This window comes from Pagrus major, chromosome 16 (assembly GCF_040436345.1).
Source record: "Pagrus major chromosome 16, Pma_NU_1.0".
Classification (NCBI taxonomy): Eukaryota; Metazoa; Chordata; class Actinopteri; order Spariformes; family Sparidae; genus Pagrus; species Pagrus major.
The window spans coordinates 11,176,299-11,194,630 of NC_133230.1; the positions used below are offsets into that span (position 1 = coordinate 11,176,299).

The 18,332-nt window shown below is 35.9% G+C and overlaps 2 protein-coding genes across 2 annotated transcripts; both read right to left on the minus strand.

The window, feature by feature from the left end:
* Positions 1-257: 257 nt before the first annotated feature.
* On the minus strand, positions 258-2,519 carry LOC141010259 (ladderlectin-like). Its single transcript, XM_073483135.1, has 6 exons — positions 2,468-2,519; positions 1,521-1,565; positions 1,294-1,384; positions 757-874; positions 446-557; positions 258-325 (listed from the first exon to the last, which is right to left on the minus strand). Exons 1-6 carry the CDS (start codon positions 2,517-2,519, stop codon positions 258-260), a joined length of 486 nt encoding a protein of 161 aa, XP_073339236.1.
* Positions 2,520-12,664: 10,145 nt separating this feature from the next.
* Positions 12,665-14,856, minus strand: LOC141010260 (ladderlectin-like). The gene is made up of 6 exons (XM_073483136.1): positions 14,805-14,856; positions 13,858-13,902; positions 13,567-13,721; positions 13,164-13,298; positions 12,853-12,964; positions 12,665-12,732 (listed from the first exon to the last, which is right to left on the minus strand). The coding sequence occupies exons 1-6, from the start codon at positions 14,854-14,856 to the stop codon at positions 12,665-12,667; spliced, it is 567 nt and encodes a 188-aa protein (XP_073339237.1).
* Between the last annotated feature and the right edge of the window lie 3,476 nt (positions 14,857-18,332).

The window sequence follows — 18,332 nt, forward strand, 5'->3', positions numbered from 1 at the left end:
TGTCCATATTCTAATTAATTTGGTATCAACATAACATGGCCACATGGCCATTTCATGTTTAAAAATGGGAAAGAAAGAATGAGGGAGAACATTTTCAGAAATTTCATTTATTTTTTCAAACTTCATCTATTTCTCAAAAACTGGAGATTACAGTAAACATTGTGATGTCATCTACAACTTTATTTTCCAAGTGATTTCTTTCTTTGTGAATTGTTTGAGACATAGATGAGGAGATTTCCCATGAACACAACTGGACTTCATGGTCTTGTTCCGCAGACGAAAGGAAACTGGAATTCGCAGGGCATATCGTTCCAGAGGTCGTACACTAAAAATGAGACATGAGAGAAAGGTTTTGAAAATGGATTTTACAACTATCTGTGCTGAATTCTGTCAGAAGAAGTCGATTCAAGAACTGAAAGAGGAGAAAAAAATGAATTCACTGTACCTGAGCGGTTTATTTCAATGCATCTCTCGTTGCCTCCAGAGTTGTTGGGCTCGTCTATGCCCCAGAGGTGGAAGTTAAACCCTGACCCATCACTCCAGAACCATGCAGACTCCTGCAAAACAATTAAATAAAGTTATAAAACATCTTAAAGACTCGCATAAAATAAAAATCATCACTGACGCTCCAGGATTGAAGGATTTAAAAAAAGTCTGACTTTACAAAGAAAAGAAGATCATTGAGACGCCAAATGTAGAATTTAAATTCTTGTGCTTTGACTCGAACGATCAGTGTAGATTAAAGTTCCTCGTTACCCTGATTGCATCAGTGCCGCCGATCCAGGTTTGGCCTAAACGACCGGTGCTCTGTCTCAACATATCCTGGATGAATGCGTACTCTCCTGTGTTGTGGATGGAGGCGAGGTTGGCGCCCCTGTTCACACAGTGTTTCTGTAAAAGATGAGATCAGGGTTATATATATATATATATATATATATATGTGTGTATATATATGTATATACACATATATACACATATATATATGTGTATATATATATATATGTATATACATATATATACACATATATATATATGTGTATATATATGTATATACATATATATATATATACACACACACACACACACACATATATATATATATATATATATATATATACATATATATATATATATATATATATATATATATATATATATATACATATATATACATATATATACATATATGTTTATATGTACAAACTGGATTTAAATGTATCAGGCTCTACCTCTGCATCTATCCAGGTCATTTCTCTGTTGATGATGATGAAACATCTGGATCCATATTGAGACCAGCCAGTCGGACAGATGGTTCTCACATCACCCAGCATCCCTTCCTTTACTTCCTCCACCACAGGTGCAGTCTCCACCTTTTCAAACTTTCCTGTCATCAGAGCCAATGAAAAAAGTTACTTACATAATGAGGTGCTGGTTTATTTCTTTAAAGAATAGTTCTTCTCTATGAAACTATTGTTGTTGGATAGTTGGTTCTCGTTGTTGTCCGGGATGTTCTGTCTCACCTGGCCGCACGTTCTGCTGGATGTCCTTTGTCTCCTTCACTGGATCTGTTGGAGAAGAAGATTAGGACTGTAGTCATGGACAGATGAGCCTGTCACAGCAGTCTCAAACCAGTCCGCCCACCATTTAATAATTCTTCTTGGCTCCAGGATTAGTGAAGCAAAATTAAATGAAGTAAATCACCAAAACTAACAGACTAGCAGCAAACTGGGGACATTTTGGGGTCTGGTTGCTAACTTTCCCTTGACTGGTAATCCAGCCTTGTGCTAGTTGGGAAAAGATACAGAACTTTAGTGATTTTTATTGAAAATGTTTATTTAGTCTAATTAAAAGGTCGCACTGAAAAACAAAAAGAAAATCATGATTGTACAGTGTCTTATAACAGGGTGAATGGCAGCTCTTGTTTCTGCACTATGTAACGTCATTGAGAGGATCACACCATTACAAACATGTTTACTTCAACATACAAGTTTTCAACACATAATGTTGCTATGACAGAATGAGTTGATTAGATTTTTGTCAATGTTCAGTCAGTTTGAAGCTGAAATTTCTGAACTCTGAACACTGTATGCATTTATGTCTAGTATTTCCACACAATACTTGTAAATGTAAATACAGAACCAATACTTCTTTTACTGTTTGTATTCACTAATTCTATCTAATTTAATAAATGACATTTTAGAGTTGGCAAAGTTACAGATTTTTCATTTTATTGTTTATTTTACATTCCACATTTAAATTGCTCTTTGTAATGGTTTTATTTTCTGTTTCTGTCCATTCAGTGTAAAAAAAAGCTGACATTTCTGAATTCTTACAACTTCTATGACTAACAGTGTATGAATTATGCCTTTTAGAGAAACTTTTATACTCCAGTATTTCCACATGACTAACACTCAACCTTTTTAAAGAAATAAAAAGCAGTTTAAAGTTGCTTCACTCCAGCTCTCACCTGCTGAAACAGCCAGAGCGAAGGCAGCACAGAGAAGAAAAACAGCCCTCATTGTTTAGGGTGATGACCTGCTGCAACACATGTCAAAAGATTAAAAATATACTTTATATATTAATCTTTAAACTTTATCTTGTGAAAGCAAGTCTGGAGATAAGATGCAACTTTGCAGTCTCACCTTCCTCAGCGGAGCCTGTCGGTGTCTGCAGGATGTGGAGTGAAGCTTTTATACAGAGACGACAAGGAAATAGATTTGTACTTCAAACAATTATCTAAAAGTCATCATACGTTCAAAGTCCAACCAATTTATTGACTGCAGTTACCAATGAAGTTTGATCTCTTTGAGCATAATAAGTGCATTATCAAAGGAGGAGGTTACTTTATATTTGTTACCATTGCTATAAATGTGTTTTACTTTGAGTTGATTCGATGTTTTTTCATTAATTCCACAATTATTTTATTTGCTTATAAATCAAAACAGATTTCTGTTGCAGCTCCTTTCCTGCAGTGATGGACTGTAACTCAGCTGATGTATATTTTGTTTTACTAATCTAAATCTGCAAAGTAACTAGTAATTAAAGTGATCGAATAACTGTATCGAAGTAAAAAGTATTCAAAATGAAGTGTTGCAGAAGTGTAATGGTGCACAAATTGGAAATACTTGAGTAAAGTACAAGTACCTAAAATTTGTATTTAACTACAGTACTCAGGTAAATGTATATCATTTTAATCCACAATATATTCTAAGTACATCTACTCAAGTACTGTACTTAAGTTTATTTTTAGGTACTTTATATTTTCTGCTACGTTACACCTCCACATCACTACACAAATATTGTACTTTTACTCCACATGATTATTTGATAACTTTAGTTACTTGTTACTTTGCAGCAGTGATGGAATGTAAATAATTTATTTAAGTACTGTACTTAAGTAAGATTTTGAGGTACATTTTGAAGGCAAATATTGTACTTTTACTCCACTATATTTATCTGTTCACTGTCCTTACGAGTTTGCAGATGAAAAAAAACAAAAACAGCACCGATTCTGATAAGATCAGATAGATAGATGCCCACAGTAAACAGTTTATACATACATGTAAATATGTTTACTTTTACTTTTACTTGTGCTTTTGATATTTAAGTCAATTTAATATCAAATACTTTTAGACTTTTCCTCAAGTACTATTCATGTGAATGATTTTTTTTAACACAATATCTTTATCTTTACTTTTACTGAAGTATTACTCAAGTAAGACTTTTGAGTGCTTTTTACAACACTGTATTTCAGTTTAAATGATCAAGACACTGCAAGGTCACTCTGCTGTCAAAGGTTCATTCACAGTAGCTTTCTATTTCCCTGTAAGCCCCTCATATAACTATATTATGTAAATTATGTCAGTGTCTATATCTGCTGTTAATCTTCATATTGATAAGTTCCCAGAGTAGTTCAGACTTTTAAGACTGGCTGTTCTAACAATAAACCATAATCACAGTGATTTAAGACCCAGCACAGACGGAAACTGCATCATGAACGCTGAGTCATTCCCGCTCCGGCTGACAAGGTGGATGAGGGGCATCACGTACAGGTCACGTATCCACTGACATAAAACTAATAAATAATTGAGCTAATCTGTATTTCCTTGAGCAGCTAAGGACAGCCTGTTCTTAGACTGATGACAAAGTGCCGATCAAATGAACAGGCTAGATGGGAAATTGTTTTAAAACGTAAAAATACAACAGAAAAAAAATCATAAAATGACTCCATACAGCTCATCTGGTGTAATCCAAGTCTCTTGAAGCTCCGAGATCCTGAATTTATTTGAAAAGACTTCACACATCATGTCTGTGATGCTGTTCCCCACATTACATATTTACATATTTGTATATTCATATGTTATATCTACTGATAGGTGACCACCAACAGTGAGGCCAATGCAGAATAAATCAGCGATGCCAAAACATTTACACAAATAAATACTCTTACTACAGATTTCTGTTGCAGCTCCATTCCTGCAGTGATGGAATGTAACTAAGTACATTTACTCAAGTACTGTACTTCAGTATATTTTTAGGTACGTGAGTATTTTTATTTTCTGCTACTTTATACTTCCACACCACTACATGTTGGAGGCAAATATTGTACTTTCACTCTGCTATGATTATTTGATAACTTTACTTTACTAGTTACTAGTTACTCTGCAGATTACTGCATCAGAGCCAAAGCAGCACATTTTACATTTGTTTATTTTACTTGGCGATCAGATTTTTTAAAAATATAAATAAAAAAACCAAAGAAATACTTGGATAATAAGAAAAAAGATGAGTGCTTAGATCGGTCGGCCCACAGTATACAGGTACACATACATGTAAATGTATCGTTTTACTTTACTTGTGCTTTTGATACTTAAGTACATTTAATGCCAGATACTTTAAAACTTTTACTCAAGTGCTATTCATATGGGTAACTCTCACTTTTACCAAAGTAATATTTCAACACAATATGTTTACTTTTACTTAAATTTGACTTTTAAGTACTTTTTACAAAACTGTATTTCAGTGTAAAAATGATAAAGACTCCACAAGGTGCACACGGGACGATGTTTCAAGGCCCTTCCTCCTCTCTGCCCTTCTTCTTTGTCCTCCTCATCCTCACTGTGCTGACATACACCTCCTCTGGGAAGCTTCTGGTGTCATTGTGCTTCTGGCTCCTGCACAGCTGTGGGAAAAAAGGCTGTTCTCCATCAGGACTTGTATCACAAAATGAAATGAAAAATAAGAATAAGCTGAATTTGTGCTCACAATCTGTTTTGTAATTAATACAAAAATACAGATTTTAAGTGCTGACATTCAGTAACAGTAGCTTAACTTTCCACCTTGTTGCTCTGGTCATCTTGAGATCTAGTTTTCGGGTTTTCACAATTAGTAATTCTGATATAAATCATTAAACATATCAAAACAGTCTGCTGTCAAAGGTTCATTCACAGCAGTAATCTATCTATCATATAACTATATTATGTTAGATATCAATTAATTGGCAACGTTTTAGAGGTTTAAGACTGGCAGTTCTAGTAATACACCATAAACACAGTGATTTAAGACCCAGCACAGACTGATACTGCATCATGAACTCTGAGTCATTCTCGCTCCAGCTGACAAGGTGGATGAGGGGAATCACGTACAGGTCACGTAACCACTGACATAAAACTAATTGATAAAAGGCTGTAACTGCTCAAGGAAATACAGATTAGCTCAATTATTAGACTGACGACAAAATGAAGGTCAAAATGATCACGCAAATTGTGTGTTTAACCTCAGACCAGGACTGATCAGAGTCAGACTGACCTTAAAGGAACAGTTCATCCAAAAATGAAGATTCAGTCATTATTATTATTATCACTCAGCCTCATGCTGATGAAAAATCTGGTGAAGTTTGTAAAAACATGTTTGGAACTTCACATCAAAACAGTTGTTATTTGTTAAGATCTGTGAAAGTGACTTTAACCAATCACAACATCTAGAGGTTGAACAGCAGGGTCATCGCGTGCTCGTCTCAAGATCCACTCCATTCAAGTTTCAGCTTTATTTGAGATGTGGAGTTCCTTTATGAAGAGTAGACTTCACATCAGATGTTATCAAAGTTTCAGTTATTTCATGCTTCATCTTTGATATTTTCTGACCTGAAGTGAAAAAATATAAGACCCTTGCAAAATTCAAAAGTCTGTTTTCCTAACATCACAAAGAACTAAGATGCCACATCTCCTTCACGCCTGAGAGGGTTGAGACTTGGACACGATGGGATAGACAGTCAACGCTGAAGCTACATGATATTCAACTGAAACAATGTTCGGGTGCAAGAGTCCACATGTGGAGATTCTCATCCACAGGTGGAAAAAAGAATGAATGAATGAATGAATGAATGAATGAATGAATGAATGTAATTCACATCTAGAATTGTACATTTCTCATGTGGTAACTTTAATTAACTTGTGAAGAAATCCAGTCACTTCTGTCCAGTTCACATTCGTTTCTCTTCACGTTAAAATTTTTAGTTCTGGTGTGAAACTGTTGAATTCAGCTGTGAGGAAACAGATCGAGTGATGTCACGTGTCATGTTTTGTTTCCACATGTGAAAGAAAGTTTAAAATTTTAAGTGTAAAGGTTAAATAATGTCACATGTGAGCTACATCTGTTCATATGTGAGTAGCTTTTTTTCACATGTGCATTAGGATTTCGTCACGCGGCTCATGAAATCACTTGAAACTTCATGGGAATCGCTCATTTTCACACATTTTCACAGCTATTTTTGCATGTGAACTACAATTGTAACATGTGGAGAGAAAACAATATCACATGTGAACTGGACATTTTTACAAGTGATTGGCTTTTGTTGCACATGAATGAATTTTCCACATATTAAAACACGTCAAAATTTGTATTTCACTGGTGAAAAGGCCATTTTCATGTTTTTTTCACGTGCACATGTGAAAAAAAGCCACACACATATGAATGCCTGTGATTTGCATGTAAAAATATGAATTACTTAATTTTGTCTTCATTTTCATTCATATGTGAAAAATAAATAGCCAGTCACATATGAAAAGATACATTTCACTACACTTGCAATTCATCAAGAAACAATGTTGTAAGTGATGAGGAGGAACTTTGATGAAGTTCTCAGGACAAAACATCCACTTCCTTGTTCTGCAAATATGTAACCAAAGAGATCAAACTTCAGCGATAATAGCCGACAATAAATCAGCTGAACTTTGTTATTTTCAAACCCCGTTTATGTCCTCGATCGTGTATATAAGTGTGATTCACTCTGCAGCTTCACAGAGCAGCAGACACTCAGCTGAGAGGTTTCACTACTGACGCAGGTGAGAAACTAAATCATTTGAAGATTTAGAGTTTCATTCAAACTTCAATATAAATAACAGCAGATTAATATGTTGTTTTTAATCATTTTGCGTTCTTGCATTGCAGCAGTCCAGCTCATCTCTGTACAAAATGAGGATCATTTTGCTTCTTTGCGCCACCTTGGCTCTGACCATCGCAGCAGGTGAGACTCAACACTGAACCCATCAACAGTTTTCAGTCTCCAGATGTTCACAGTAATATGATTCAAATCTGATTCTACATTTTGAATTTGAACACTTGAGAATGGTACTGAATTTTTTTTTTTTTGATAGTTAACGGCAGGTTTACCTTTTTTCCCCACAGTAGTGCCCGTAGAGGAGGTGGCAGCTGCTGAGGAGGTTCCCCAAGGTAAGAGAAGTAACTGGGACTCCAAGGAAAATGTATTTTTCTGCTGTTCAGACGAAATTTATTTAATCCAAAGAAACCATTCTGTAATCATCAGTATTTTTTTTTTTTTTTGATAGTTAACGGCAGGTTTACCTTTTTTTCCCCACAGTAGTGCCCGTAGAGGAGGTGGCAGCTGCTGAGGAGGTTCACCAAGGTAAGAGAAGTAACTGGGAGTCCAAGGAAAATGTATTTTTCTGCTGTTCAGATGAAATTTAATTAATCCAAAGAAAACATTCTGTAATCATCAGTAATTTTTTTTTTTTTTTAAGTAGATGGGGAACTGCCTGTTGAGACTGAAGTGGAAGAAGTAAAGCTGGTGGTTGATGGCAAGAAGAGCAGCTGTCCAAACAACTGGTCCAAATATGAATCCAGATGTTTCATGTTCGTCAACAGAGAGGTGTCCTGGGTGGACGCAGAGGTACACTCAGACACTTGAGTCCACATTTAAATCATAATGATTTCATCCTCCAAACAGAGATTTGTCCTGTAACTGTGTGAATTAAAAGATTTCCATCTTCTTCTTTTGCAGAGTTACTGTCTGCGTTACGGTACCAACCTCGCCTCCATCCACAACAATGGAGAGTATGATTTCATCCGGGAGGTTGTGAAGAGCGGCACAAGTCGTTATCCAGAAACCTGGCTTGGTGGCAATGATGCTGTGAAGGTAGAGAACAAAACCTTATTTTACAGACTGACTGACTTAAAGACGAAGCCTATTTCACTGTCAAACAAATGTGAGTTTGGCTGACGGATTAAGTGCTGATAATCCAACAGTCTCAGATCTGTTCTTTATCCTCACGCATTGCAAAAGCACAATTGGAGTAGTTTACTGTCAGGATTTTCTGTGAAAACTTGTTAATAGTAGTTTCTGTTTGTTTGACAGTTAATAATTGAGTTTGTTTCACAGGATTCCACTTGGCTCTGGAGCGACGGTTCAAGCTTTAATTTCCGGGGTTGGAGCTTCGGCGAGCCCAACAATAATTGGGGCAATGAGAGATGTGTTGTGATGAACTATTCAGGTACAGTAATATGATGTGATATCTTTTCATGTATAATCTGCTCACTGCTCACTTACCAACTTCTAAAACACTGACCTGAACTTTTCTGCCTCTTAGATGACTTCCTCATGGGTGATGTGAGCTGTGAGCTGAGGCACTCCTTCGTCTGCGGAACAAGACCTCTGTAAATCTTAAGACTATAAGAAACCTTATTTTTGTAAAATGAATTACGGCAGTAGTAAAAGCAGCAATGTTCAGTTTGTTGTACGTCGAAATGTTTTGGAAAATTGTGGGAAAAAATGACAAAATAAAGGTTTTCATGATGCAGTAAAATGAGATTTGCTTTGTCTTTGTTGAACTAATAACACATCAGCAAGTTAGTGCTTTTACACTTTATCCTCCCACCATCCTTACAATGACACAAATTCCCCACAGTTAATTTAATTTTTACTCTACTACACATATGTGATAACTATAGTTACTAGTTACTTTGAGGATTGCATGCTGCTGCATCAGGGCCAAAGTAAATTTTAAATTAATCAGATTAAAATTTTTTTTAAAAACACTGATTTTGATAATCAGAAAAATGCTGAATATCTGATAAAAAATCGGCCACTATACACGTAAATATTTGTATAACTTTACTTTTACTTTTAATACTTAAGTACATTTATGCCAGAAAATTACTTTTGATACTTAAGTGCATTATACTCAAGTACTATTTATATGGGCGACTTTCACTTTTGCCAAATGAATATTTTTACACGATATCTTTACTTTTACTCAAGTATGACTTTTGGTTACTTTTTACTTTAATGTTATGGGGTCATGAGTCAGAATGTACTATCACAGTCCTCTCAAGTATAGAAGTACACAAATGTGTGTGTGTTTGTGTGTCTGACCATATCTCAACCTGCAGTCTGAACAGCCAGTGTTTTAGGGATTAGAGCTGTCAACAATACAGATTTTTAGTCAGCAGTGCAGACCACTTGAAAGTTTGTAGTATAGTATTTGATACTATTGTTCCCTGCCTCCACCTGCTGTTTGTATCCACAGCCATGTCTCTTTTGAACCTTTTTTTTTTTTTTTTTTCAAATATAAGTGAGGAGCTCTGATGAGCCCTGATCCTTTTTGAATTGCACCTCATTCAGTACACATTCACATTGATTTCATAGGAGGAGAGTGGAGAGCATTGTTTCATTCTTTCCCACTAAAATTTCTCTCCCAGCTGCTTCTCAGCTCCTGGTCCTGTGGGTCACTGCCGGCCACATTCTGCTTTCTTTGTTGTAAAGAGTCCAACCAGCATGTTTGATTGACTCTGCAGGGCGCTTCACACTCAGAGCTGTCTGACTTTCTGTGGCTATGAACAGGTGTGGAAGAAGCTGCACCCAGCGAGAGGAATCAAACATGGCTGATCTCAGAAGCCATTTATTTCCCCTCACTGTCCTTCTCTTATCGCACGTGTAAATATCACTGATTTTTATTTTCCTCTTTTTACTTTTTATTACAGAGTTGTTTATATCTCGTTTCCCTCATCATGCCGATGAAGCAGTCTTAGTTTGTGCATTTTTTGTAAATAAGTTTCTTTTTTTCACAATTCAAAATGTAAATACTGCAAAGGAAAAAAAAAATCAGCCTACTCCTCATGTTCGTCAACGATCCTTCTCTCTCTTTCTCTGTCCCGTGGTCCAGTGAAAACTGTAAAGTCGCTGTTGACATCGTTACTCCGCTGTCCCCTCTGATGTGGGACCACCTGACTGTTGAATGAATGTTACCAGGGTTCTGTTCCAAAATGGTCTTTTCGATCACCGACCTCTCCAAAACCATAACTGACACGTGTCGTATTGTCTTAGGTGGCAGCAGAATCTTGAATCCAGTCTCTCTGACATACACACCTATATCTACGGTTGATCTAAACAGTGATTTTTGTCTTAGTTTTTTACCATTAAAGAGCGTTTTTGTTAAGCACCTTAACGGAAGTTACTGCCCCAATCCCCCTTTTTACAGGCTGCAGATTCTCCACATGAGGGAGCTGTTCAGTCAGTTTTACACATGACCGCCTGGGCCAATTACAGTGAAACATATTCAAGATGCATCTTTCATTGTTTTCTTTTAGGCCTCCTGCCATTTTACTGTACAATTAAAGGAACAGTTCATTATCTACCCGCCTGGCCTCAGTCAGGTGAAGTTTTGTAGTCCACAAAACATTTCTGGAGCCTCACAGCAAAATAGCGTTGCAGTATTCTGCTAAACAGCTGATGTAGATGGGGACTTGATTCAAAACAACATAAAATGGCTCCATACAGCTCGTCTGGCATAATCCAAGTCTGCGGTAGCCCTGAGGTCCAAAATTGGACCTGCATGTTTTTGTGTCTTTTCCTTCCACTTGCTCGATCGTTGTCATTTTGGAACAGAACTCCGTCTGTGTGATGCGACCGATTGCGGTTTATTATTACTGTGCAGTATTGAGAAAAAAAAAATGACTAAGCTGCAGGTGTGACGTATGACTCTTGATCTCAAAAGTGTTTAGTTGGACCAGAAATCACTCGATCTCCAGCTAGAACTCAACATGGGCATTTTGTATTATGTGCTGTACGGCATTCAGAATTGCTGCTAATGATCACAAGATGTCAGAGATAGATATCTGTGTTGTGACTGCAGACAGAGCCACCTCTCAGCTGTGTGTGAGTGTGTGTGTGTGTGTGTGTATGTGGTCAGGAAACATGCATAAATCGACAGAAATTGTACTTCTTTGCTTTTAAACTCTCTGAAACCTCAGTTTGTGTCACTTATATTTAATTTGTTTTTACCCCTCATGCTGTTAACATTGGTCTCTTCCGTCCTGGTGGACTGATGTGTCGGAGGGACGGACGGAGAAAGAGAGAGAAACAAACACAAACCTGTCTGTCTCTGTTCTGTGTGTGTGTATGATATGGACTCATTTACTGTAATAAAGTGATGAAGCTGTGTTTACATCGTGTGCACTGTTTCTCTTCCCTATTCAGAGGTATTTAACTGGATTTAAGTTTAGTTTGAGACACTGTGATGAGGACTCCTTCAGGCTCCAGTTCAATGGATAGCTGCTCCTTCATAAAAGCTTGCTGGACCCATCGTGTCCCAATCAAACTCAAAATTAAGCTTGTAATGTATTACATCTGTAGTACATTACAAGTGTAATGTACTACATTCTCTCCATCCAAGTTTTGTGGAAATCTGTTCAGTAGTTTTTTGTGTAATCCTGCTCACAAACAAAACAAAACATAACCTCCTATTCGGACGTAAAACGGCGAGAAAGTGACAACAAATTAAATGTATGGTCCAGACGGCACGATTGTCAAACCAGCCTTCACATTAAAAGCAGTCCTGTGGTCCAGTCAGTCGAACTATCACCTATCTAGGACTCAAGCACTAACGAGGTAAAATAGGTCAGACTATAGCTAAAAGAAATCTTGCTGAAGTAGATAACATAACTAATTAACTTAATTACACATTTATAGTGTATAGTTTCGTTATGCGTCAACTGTTTAACTTCAAATCTTTGAGTTCAAACATAAAATAGCTGAAATCCTGACGTGTAACTCAATGTTTGTTTTTTCATGAACCTTTTTTAAACATTGAAATATGTTTTCTAAAGTTTTCTGTCCATATTCTAATTAATTTGGTATCAACATAACATGGCCACATGGCCATTTCATGTTTAAAAATGGGAAAGAAAGAATGAGGGAGAACATTTTCAGAAATTTCATTTATTTTTTCAAACTTCATCTATTTCTCAAAAACTGGAGATTACAGTAAACATTGTGATGTCATCTACAACTTTATTTTCCAAGTGATTTCTTTCTTTGTGAATTGTTTGAGACATAGATGAGGAGATTTCCCATGAACACAACTGGACTTTATGGTCTTGTTCCGCAGACGAAAGGAAACTGGAATTCGCAGGGCATATCGTTCCAGAGGTCGTACACTAAAAATGAGACATGAGAGAAAGGTTTTGAAAATGGATTTTACAACTATCTGTGCTGAATTCTGTCAGAAGAAGTCGATTCAAGAACTGAAAGAGGAGAAAAAAATGAATTCACTGTACCTGAGCGGTTTATTTCAATGCATCTCTCGTTGCCTCCAGAGTTGTTGGGCTCGTCTATGCCCCAGAGGTGGAAGTTAAACCCTGACCCATCACTCCAGAACCATGCAGACTCCTGCAAAACAATTAAATAAAGTTATAACACATCTTAAAGACTCGCATAAAATAAAAATCATCACTGACGCTCCAGGATTGAAGGATTTTAAAAAAGTCTGACTTTACAAAGAAAAGAAGATCATTGAGACGCCAAATGTAGAATTTAAATTCTTGTGCTTTGACTCGAACGATCAGTGTAGATTAAAGTTCCTCGTTACCCTGATTGCATCAGTGCCGCCGATCCAGGTTTGGCCTAAACGACCGGTGCTCTGTGTCAACATATCCTGGATGAATTTGTACTCTCCTGTGTTGTGGATGGAGGCGAGGTTGGCGCCCCTGTTCACACAGTGTTTCTGTAAAAGATGAGATCAGGGTTATATATATATATATATATATATATATATATATATATATATATATATATATATGTATATGTGTATATATATGTATATACATATATATACACATATATATATGTGTATATATATGTATATACATATATATATACACACACACACACACATATATATACATATATATATATATATATATATATATATATATATATATATATATATATATATATATGTACAAACTGGATTTAAATGTATCAGGCTCTACCTCTGCATCTATCCAGGTCATTTCTCTGTTGATGATGATGAAACATCTGGATCCATATTGAGACCAGCCAGTCGGACAGATGTTTCTCACATCACCCAGCATCCCTTCCTTTACTTCCTCCACCACAGGTGCAGTCTCCACCTTTTCAAACTTTCCTGTCATCAGAGCCAATGAAAAAAGTTACTTACATAATGAGGTGCTGGTTTATTTCTTTAAAGAATAGTTCTTCTCTATGAAACTATTGTTGTTGGATAGTTGGTTCTCGTTGTTGTCCGGGATGTTCTGTCTCACCTGGCCGCACGTTCTGCTGGATGTCCTTTGTCTCCTTCACTGGATCTGTTGGAGAAGAAGATTAGGACTGTAGTCATGGACAGATGAGCCTGTCACAGCAGTCTCAAACCAGTCCGCCCACCATTTAATAATTCTTCTTGGCTCCAGGATTAGTGAAGCAAAATTAAATGAAGTAAATCACCAAAACTAACAGACTAGCAGCAAACTGGGGACATTTTGGGGTCTGGTTGCTAACTTTCCCTTGACTGGTAATCCAGCCTTGTGCTAGTTGGGAAAAGATACAGAACTTTAGTGATTTTTATTGAAAATGTTTATTTAGTCTAATTAAAAGGTCGCACTGAAAAACAAAAAGAAAATCATGATTGTACAGTGTCTTATAACAGGGTGAACGGCAGCTCTTGTTTCTGCACTATGTAACGTCAGTGAGAGGATCACACCATTACAAACATGTTTACTTCAACATACAAGTTTTCAACACATAACGTTGCTATGACAGAATGAGTTGATTAGATTTTTGTCAATGTTCAGTCAGTTTGAAGCTGAAATTTCTGAACTCTGAACACTGTATGCATTTATGTCTAGTATTTCCACACAATACTTGTAAATGTAAATACAGAACCAATACTTCTTTTACTGTTTATATTCACTAATTCTATCTAATTTAATAAATGAAATTTTAGAGTTGGCAAAGTTACAGATTTTTCATTTTATTGTTTATTTTACATTCGACATTTAAATTGCTCTTTGTAATGGTTTTATTTTCTGTTTCTGTCCATTCAGTGTAAAAAAAAGCTGACATTTCTGAATTCTTACAACTTCTATGACTAACAGTGTATGAATTATGCCTTTCAGAGAAACTTTTATACTCCAGTATTTCCACATGACTAACACTCAACCTTTTTAAAGAAATAAAAAGCAGTTTAAAGTTGCTTCACTCCAGCTCTCACCTGCTGAAACAGCCAGAGCGAAGGCAGCACAGAGAAGAAAAACAGCCCTCATTGTTTAGAGTGATGACCTGCTGCAACACATGTCAAAAGATTAAAAAATATACTTTATATATTAATCTTTAAACTTTATCTTGTGAAAGCAAGTCTGGAGATAAGATGCAACTTTGCAGTCTCACCTTCCTCAGCAGAGCCTGTCGGTGTCTGCAGGATGTGGAGTGAAGCTTTTATACAGAGACGACAAGGAAATAGATTTGTACTTCAAACAATTATCGAAAAGTCATCATACGTTCAAAGTCCAACCAATTTATTGACTGCAGTTACCAATGAAGTTTGATCTCTTTGAGCATAATAAGTGCATTATCAAAGGAGGAAGTTACTTTATTTTTGTTACCATTGTTATAAATGTGTTTTACTTTGAGTTGATTCGATGTTTTTTCATTAATTCCACAATTATTTTATTTGCTTATAAATCAAAACAGATTTCTGTTGCAGCTCCTTTCCTGCAGTGATGGACTGTAACTCAGCTGATGTATATTTTGTTTTACTAATCTAAATCTGCAAAGTAACTAGTAATTAAAGTGATCGAATAACTGTATCGAAGTAAAAAGTATTCAAAATGAAGTGTTGCAGAAGTGTAATGGTGCACAAATTGGAAATACTTGAGTAAAGTACAAGTACCTAAAATTTGTATTTAACTACAGTACTCAGGTAAATGTATATCATTAATCCACAATATATTCTAAGTACATCTACTCAAGTACTGTACTTAAGTTTATTTTTAGGTACTTTATATTTTCTGCTACGTTACACGTCCACATCACTACACAAATATTGTACTTTTACTCCACATGATTATTTGATAACTTTAGTTACTTGTTACTTTGCAGCAGTGATGGAATGTAAATAATTTATTTAAGTACTGTACTTAAGTAAGATTTTGAGGTACATTTTGAAGGCAAATATTGTACTTTTACTCCACTACATTTATCTGTTCACTGTCCTTACGAGTTTGCAGATGAAAAAAAACAAAAACAGCACCGATTCTGATAAGATCAGATAGATAGATGCCCACAGTAAACAGTTTATACATACATGTAAATATGTTTACTTTTACTTTTACTTGTGCTTTTGATATTTAAGTCAATTTAATATCAAATACTTTTAGACTTTTCCTCAAGTACTATTCATGTGAATGATTTTTTTTAACACAATATCTTTATCTTTACTTTTACTGAAGTATTACTCAAGTAAGACTTTTGAGTGCTTTTTACAACACTGTATTTCAGTTTAAATGATCAAGACACTGCAAGGTCACTCTGCTGTCAAAGATTCATTCACAGTAGCTTTCTATTTCCCTGTAAGCCCCTCATATAACTATATTATGTAATTGATATCAGTGTCTATATCTGCTGTTAATCTACATATTGATAAGTTCCCAGAGTAGTTCAGAGTTTTAAGACTGGCTGTTCTAACAATACACCATAATCACAGTGATTTAAGACCCAGCACAGACGGAAACTGCATCATGAACGCAGAGTCATTCTCGCTCCGGCTGACAAGGTGGATGAGGGGCATCACGTACAGGTCACGTATCCACTGACATAAAACTAATAAATAATTGAACCAATCTGTATTTCCTTGAGCAGTTAAGGACAGCCTGTTCTTAGACTGATGACAAAGTGCCGATCAAATGAACAGGCTAGATGGGAAATTGTTTTAAATTGTAAAAATACAACAGAAAAAAAATCAGAAAATGACTCCATGCAGCTCATCTGGTGTAATCCAAGTCTCTGGAAGCTCCGAGATCCTGAATTTATTTGAAAAGACTTCACACATCATGTCTGTGATGCTGTTCCCCACATTACATATTTACATATTTGTATATTCATATATTATATCTACTGATAGGTGACCACCAACAGTGAGGCCAATGCAGAATAAATCAGCGATGCCAAAACATTTACACAAATAAATACTCTTACTACAGATTTCTGTTGCAGCTCCATTCCTGCAGTGATGGAATGTAACTAAGTAGATTTACTCAAGTACTGTACTTCAGTATATTTTTAGGTACTTGAGTATTTCTATTTTCTGCTACTTTATACTTCCACTCCACAACATGTTGGAGGCAAATATTGTACTTTCACTCTGCTATGATTATTTGATAACTTTACTTTACTAGTTACTAGTTACTCTGCAGATTACTGCATCAGAGCCAAAGCAGCACATTTTACATTTGTTTATTTTACTTGGCGATCAGATTTTTTAAAAATATAAATAAAAAAAACAAAGAAATACTTGGATAATAAGAAAAAAGATGAGTGCTTAGATCGGTCGGCCCACAGTATACAGGTACACATACATGTAAATGTATCGTTTTACTTTACTTGTGCTTTTGATACTTAAGTACATTTAATGCCAGATACTTTAAAACTTTTACTCAAGTGCTATTCATATGGGTAACTCTCACTTTTACCAAAGTAATATTTCAACACAATATGTTTACTTTTACTTAAATTTGACTTTTAAGTACTTTTTACAAAACTGTATTTCAGTGTAAAAATGATAAAGACTCCACAAGGTGCACACGGGACGATGTTTCAAGGCCCTTCCACCTCTCTGCCTTTCTTCTTTGTCCTCCTCATCCTCACTGTGCTGACATACACCTCCTCTGGGAAGCTTCTGGTGTCATTGTGCTTCTGGCTCCTGCACAGCTGTGGGAAAAAAGGCTGTTCTCCATCAGGACTTGTATCACAAAATGAAATGAAAAATAAGAATAAGCTGAATTTGTGCTCACAATCTGTTTTGTAATTAATACAAAAATACAGATTTTAAGTGCTGACATTCAGTAACAGTAGCTTAACTTTCCACCTTGTTGCTCTGGTCATCTTGAGATCTAGTTTTGGTTTCAGAATTAGTAATTCTGATATAAATCATTAAACATATCAAAACAGTCTGCTGTCAAAGGTTCATTCACAGCAGTAATCTATATATCATATAACTATATTATGTTAGATATCAATTAATTGGCAACGTTTTAGAGGTTTAAGACTGGCGGTTCTAGTAATACACCATAAACACAGTGATTTAAGACCCAGCACAGATGGAAACTGCATCATGAACTCTGAGTCATTCTCGCTCCAGCTGACAAGGTGGATGAGGGGAATTACGTACAGGTCACGTAACCACTGACATAAAACTAATTGATAAAAGGCTGTAACTGCTCAAGGAAATACAGATTAGCTCAATTATTAGACTGACGACAAAATGAAGGTCAAAATGATCACGCAAATTGTGTGTTTAACCTCAGACCAGGACTGATCAGAGTCAGACTGACCTTAAAGGAACAGTTCATCCAAAAATGAAGATTCAGTCATTATTATTATTATCACTCAGCCTCATGCTGATGAAAAATCTGGTGAAGTTTGTAAAAACATGTTTGGAACTTCACATCAAAACAGTTGTTATTTGTTAAGATCTGTGAAAGTGACTTTAACCAATCACAACATCTAGAGGTTGAACAGCAGG

Coding starts and splice junctions, on each gene's coding strand:
- LOC141010260 (XM_073483136.1), bottom strand. CDS start 14,856: ATGAGGGCTGTTTTTCTTCTCTGTGCTGCCTTCGCTCTGGCTGTTTCA. Junction 13,903..14,804: donor CGCTCTGGCTGTTTCAGCAG/GTGAGAGCTGGA, acceptor CTTCTCCAACAG/ATCCAGTGAAGGAGACAAAG. Junction 13,299..13,566: donor TGACCTGGATAGATGCAGAG/GTAGAGCCTGAT, acceptor CATCTTTTACAG/AAACACTGTGTGAACAGGGG.
- LOC141010259 (XM_073483135.1), bottom strand. CDS start 2,519: ATGAGGGCTGTTTTTCTTCTCTGTGCTGCCTTCGCTCTGGCTGTTTCA. Junction 1,566..2,467: donor CGCTCTGGCTGTTTCAGCAG/GTGAGAGCTGGA, acceptor CTTCTCCAACAG/ATCCAGTGAAGGAGACAAAG. Junction 875..1,293: donor ACCATCTGTCCGACTGGCTG/GTCTCAATATGG, acceptor CTGTGTGAACAG/GGGCGCCAACCTCGCCTCCA.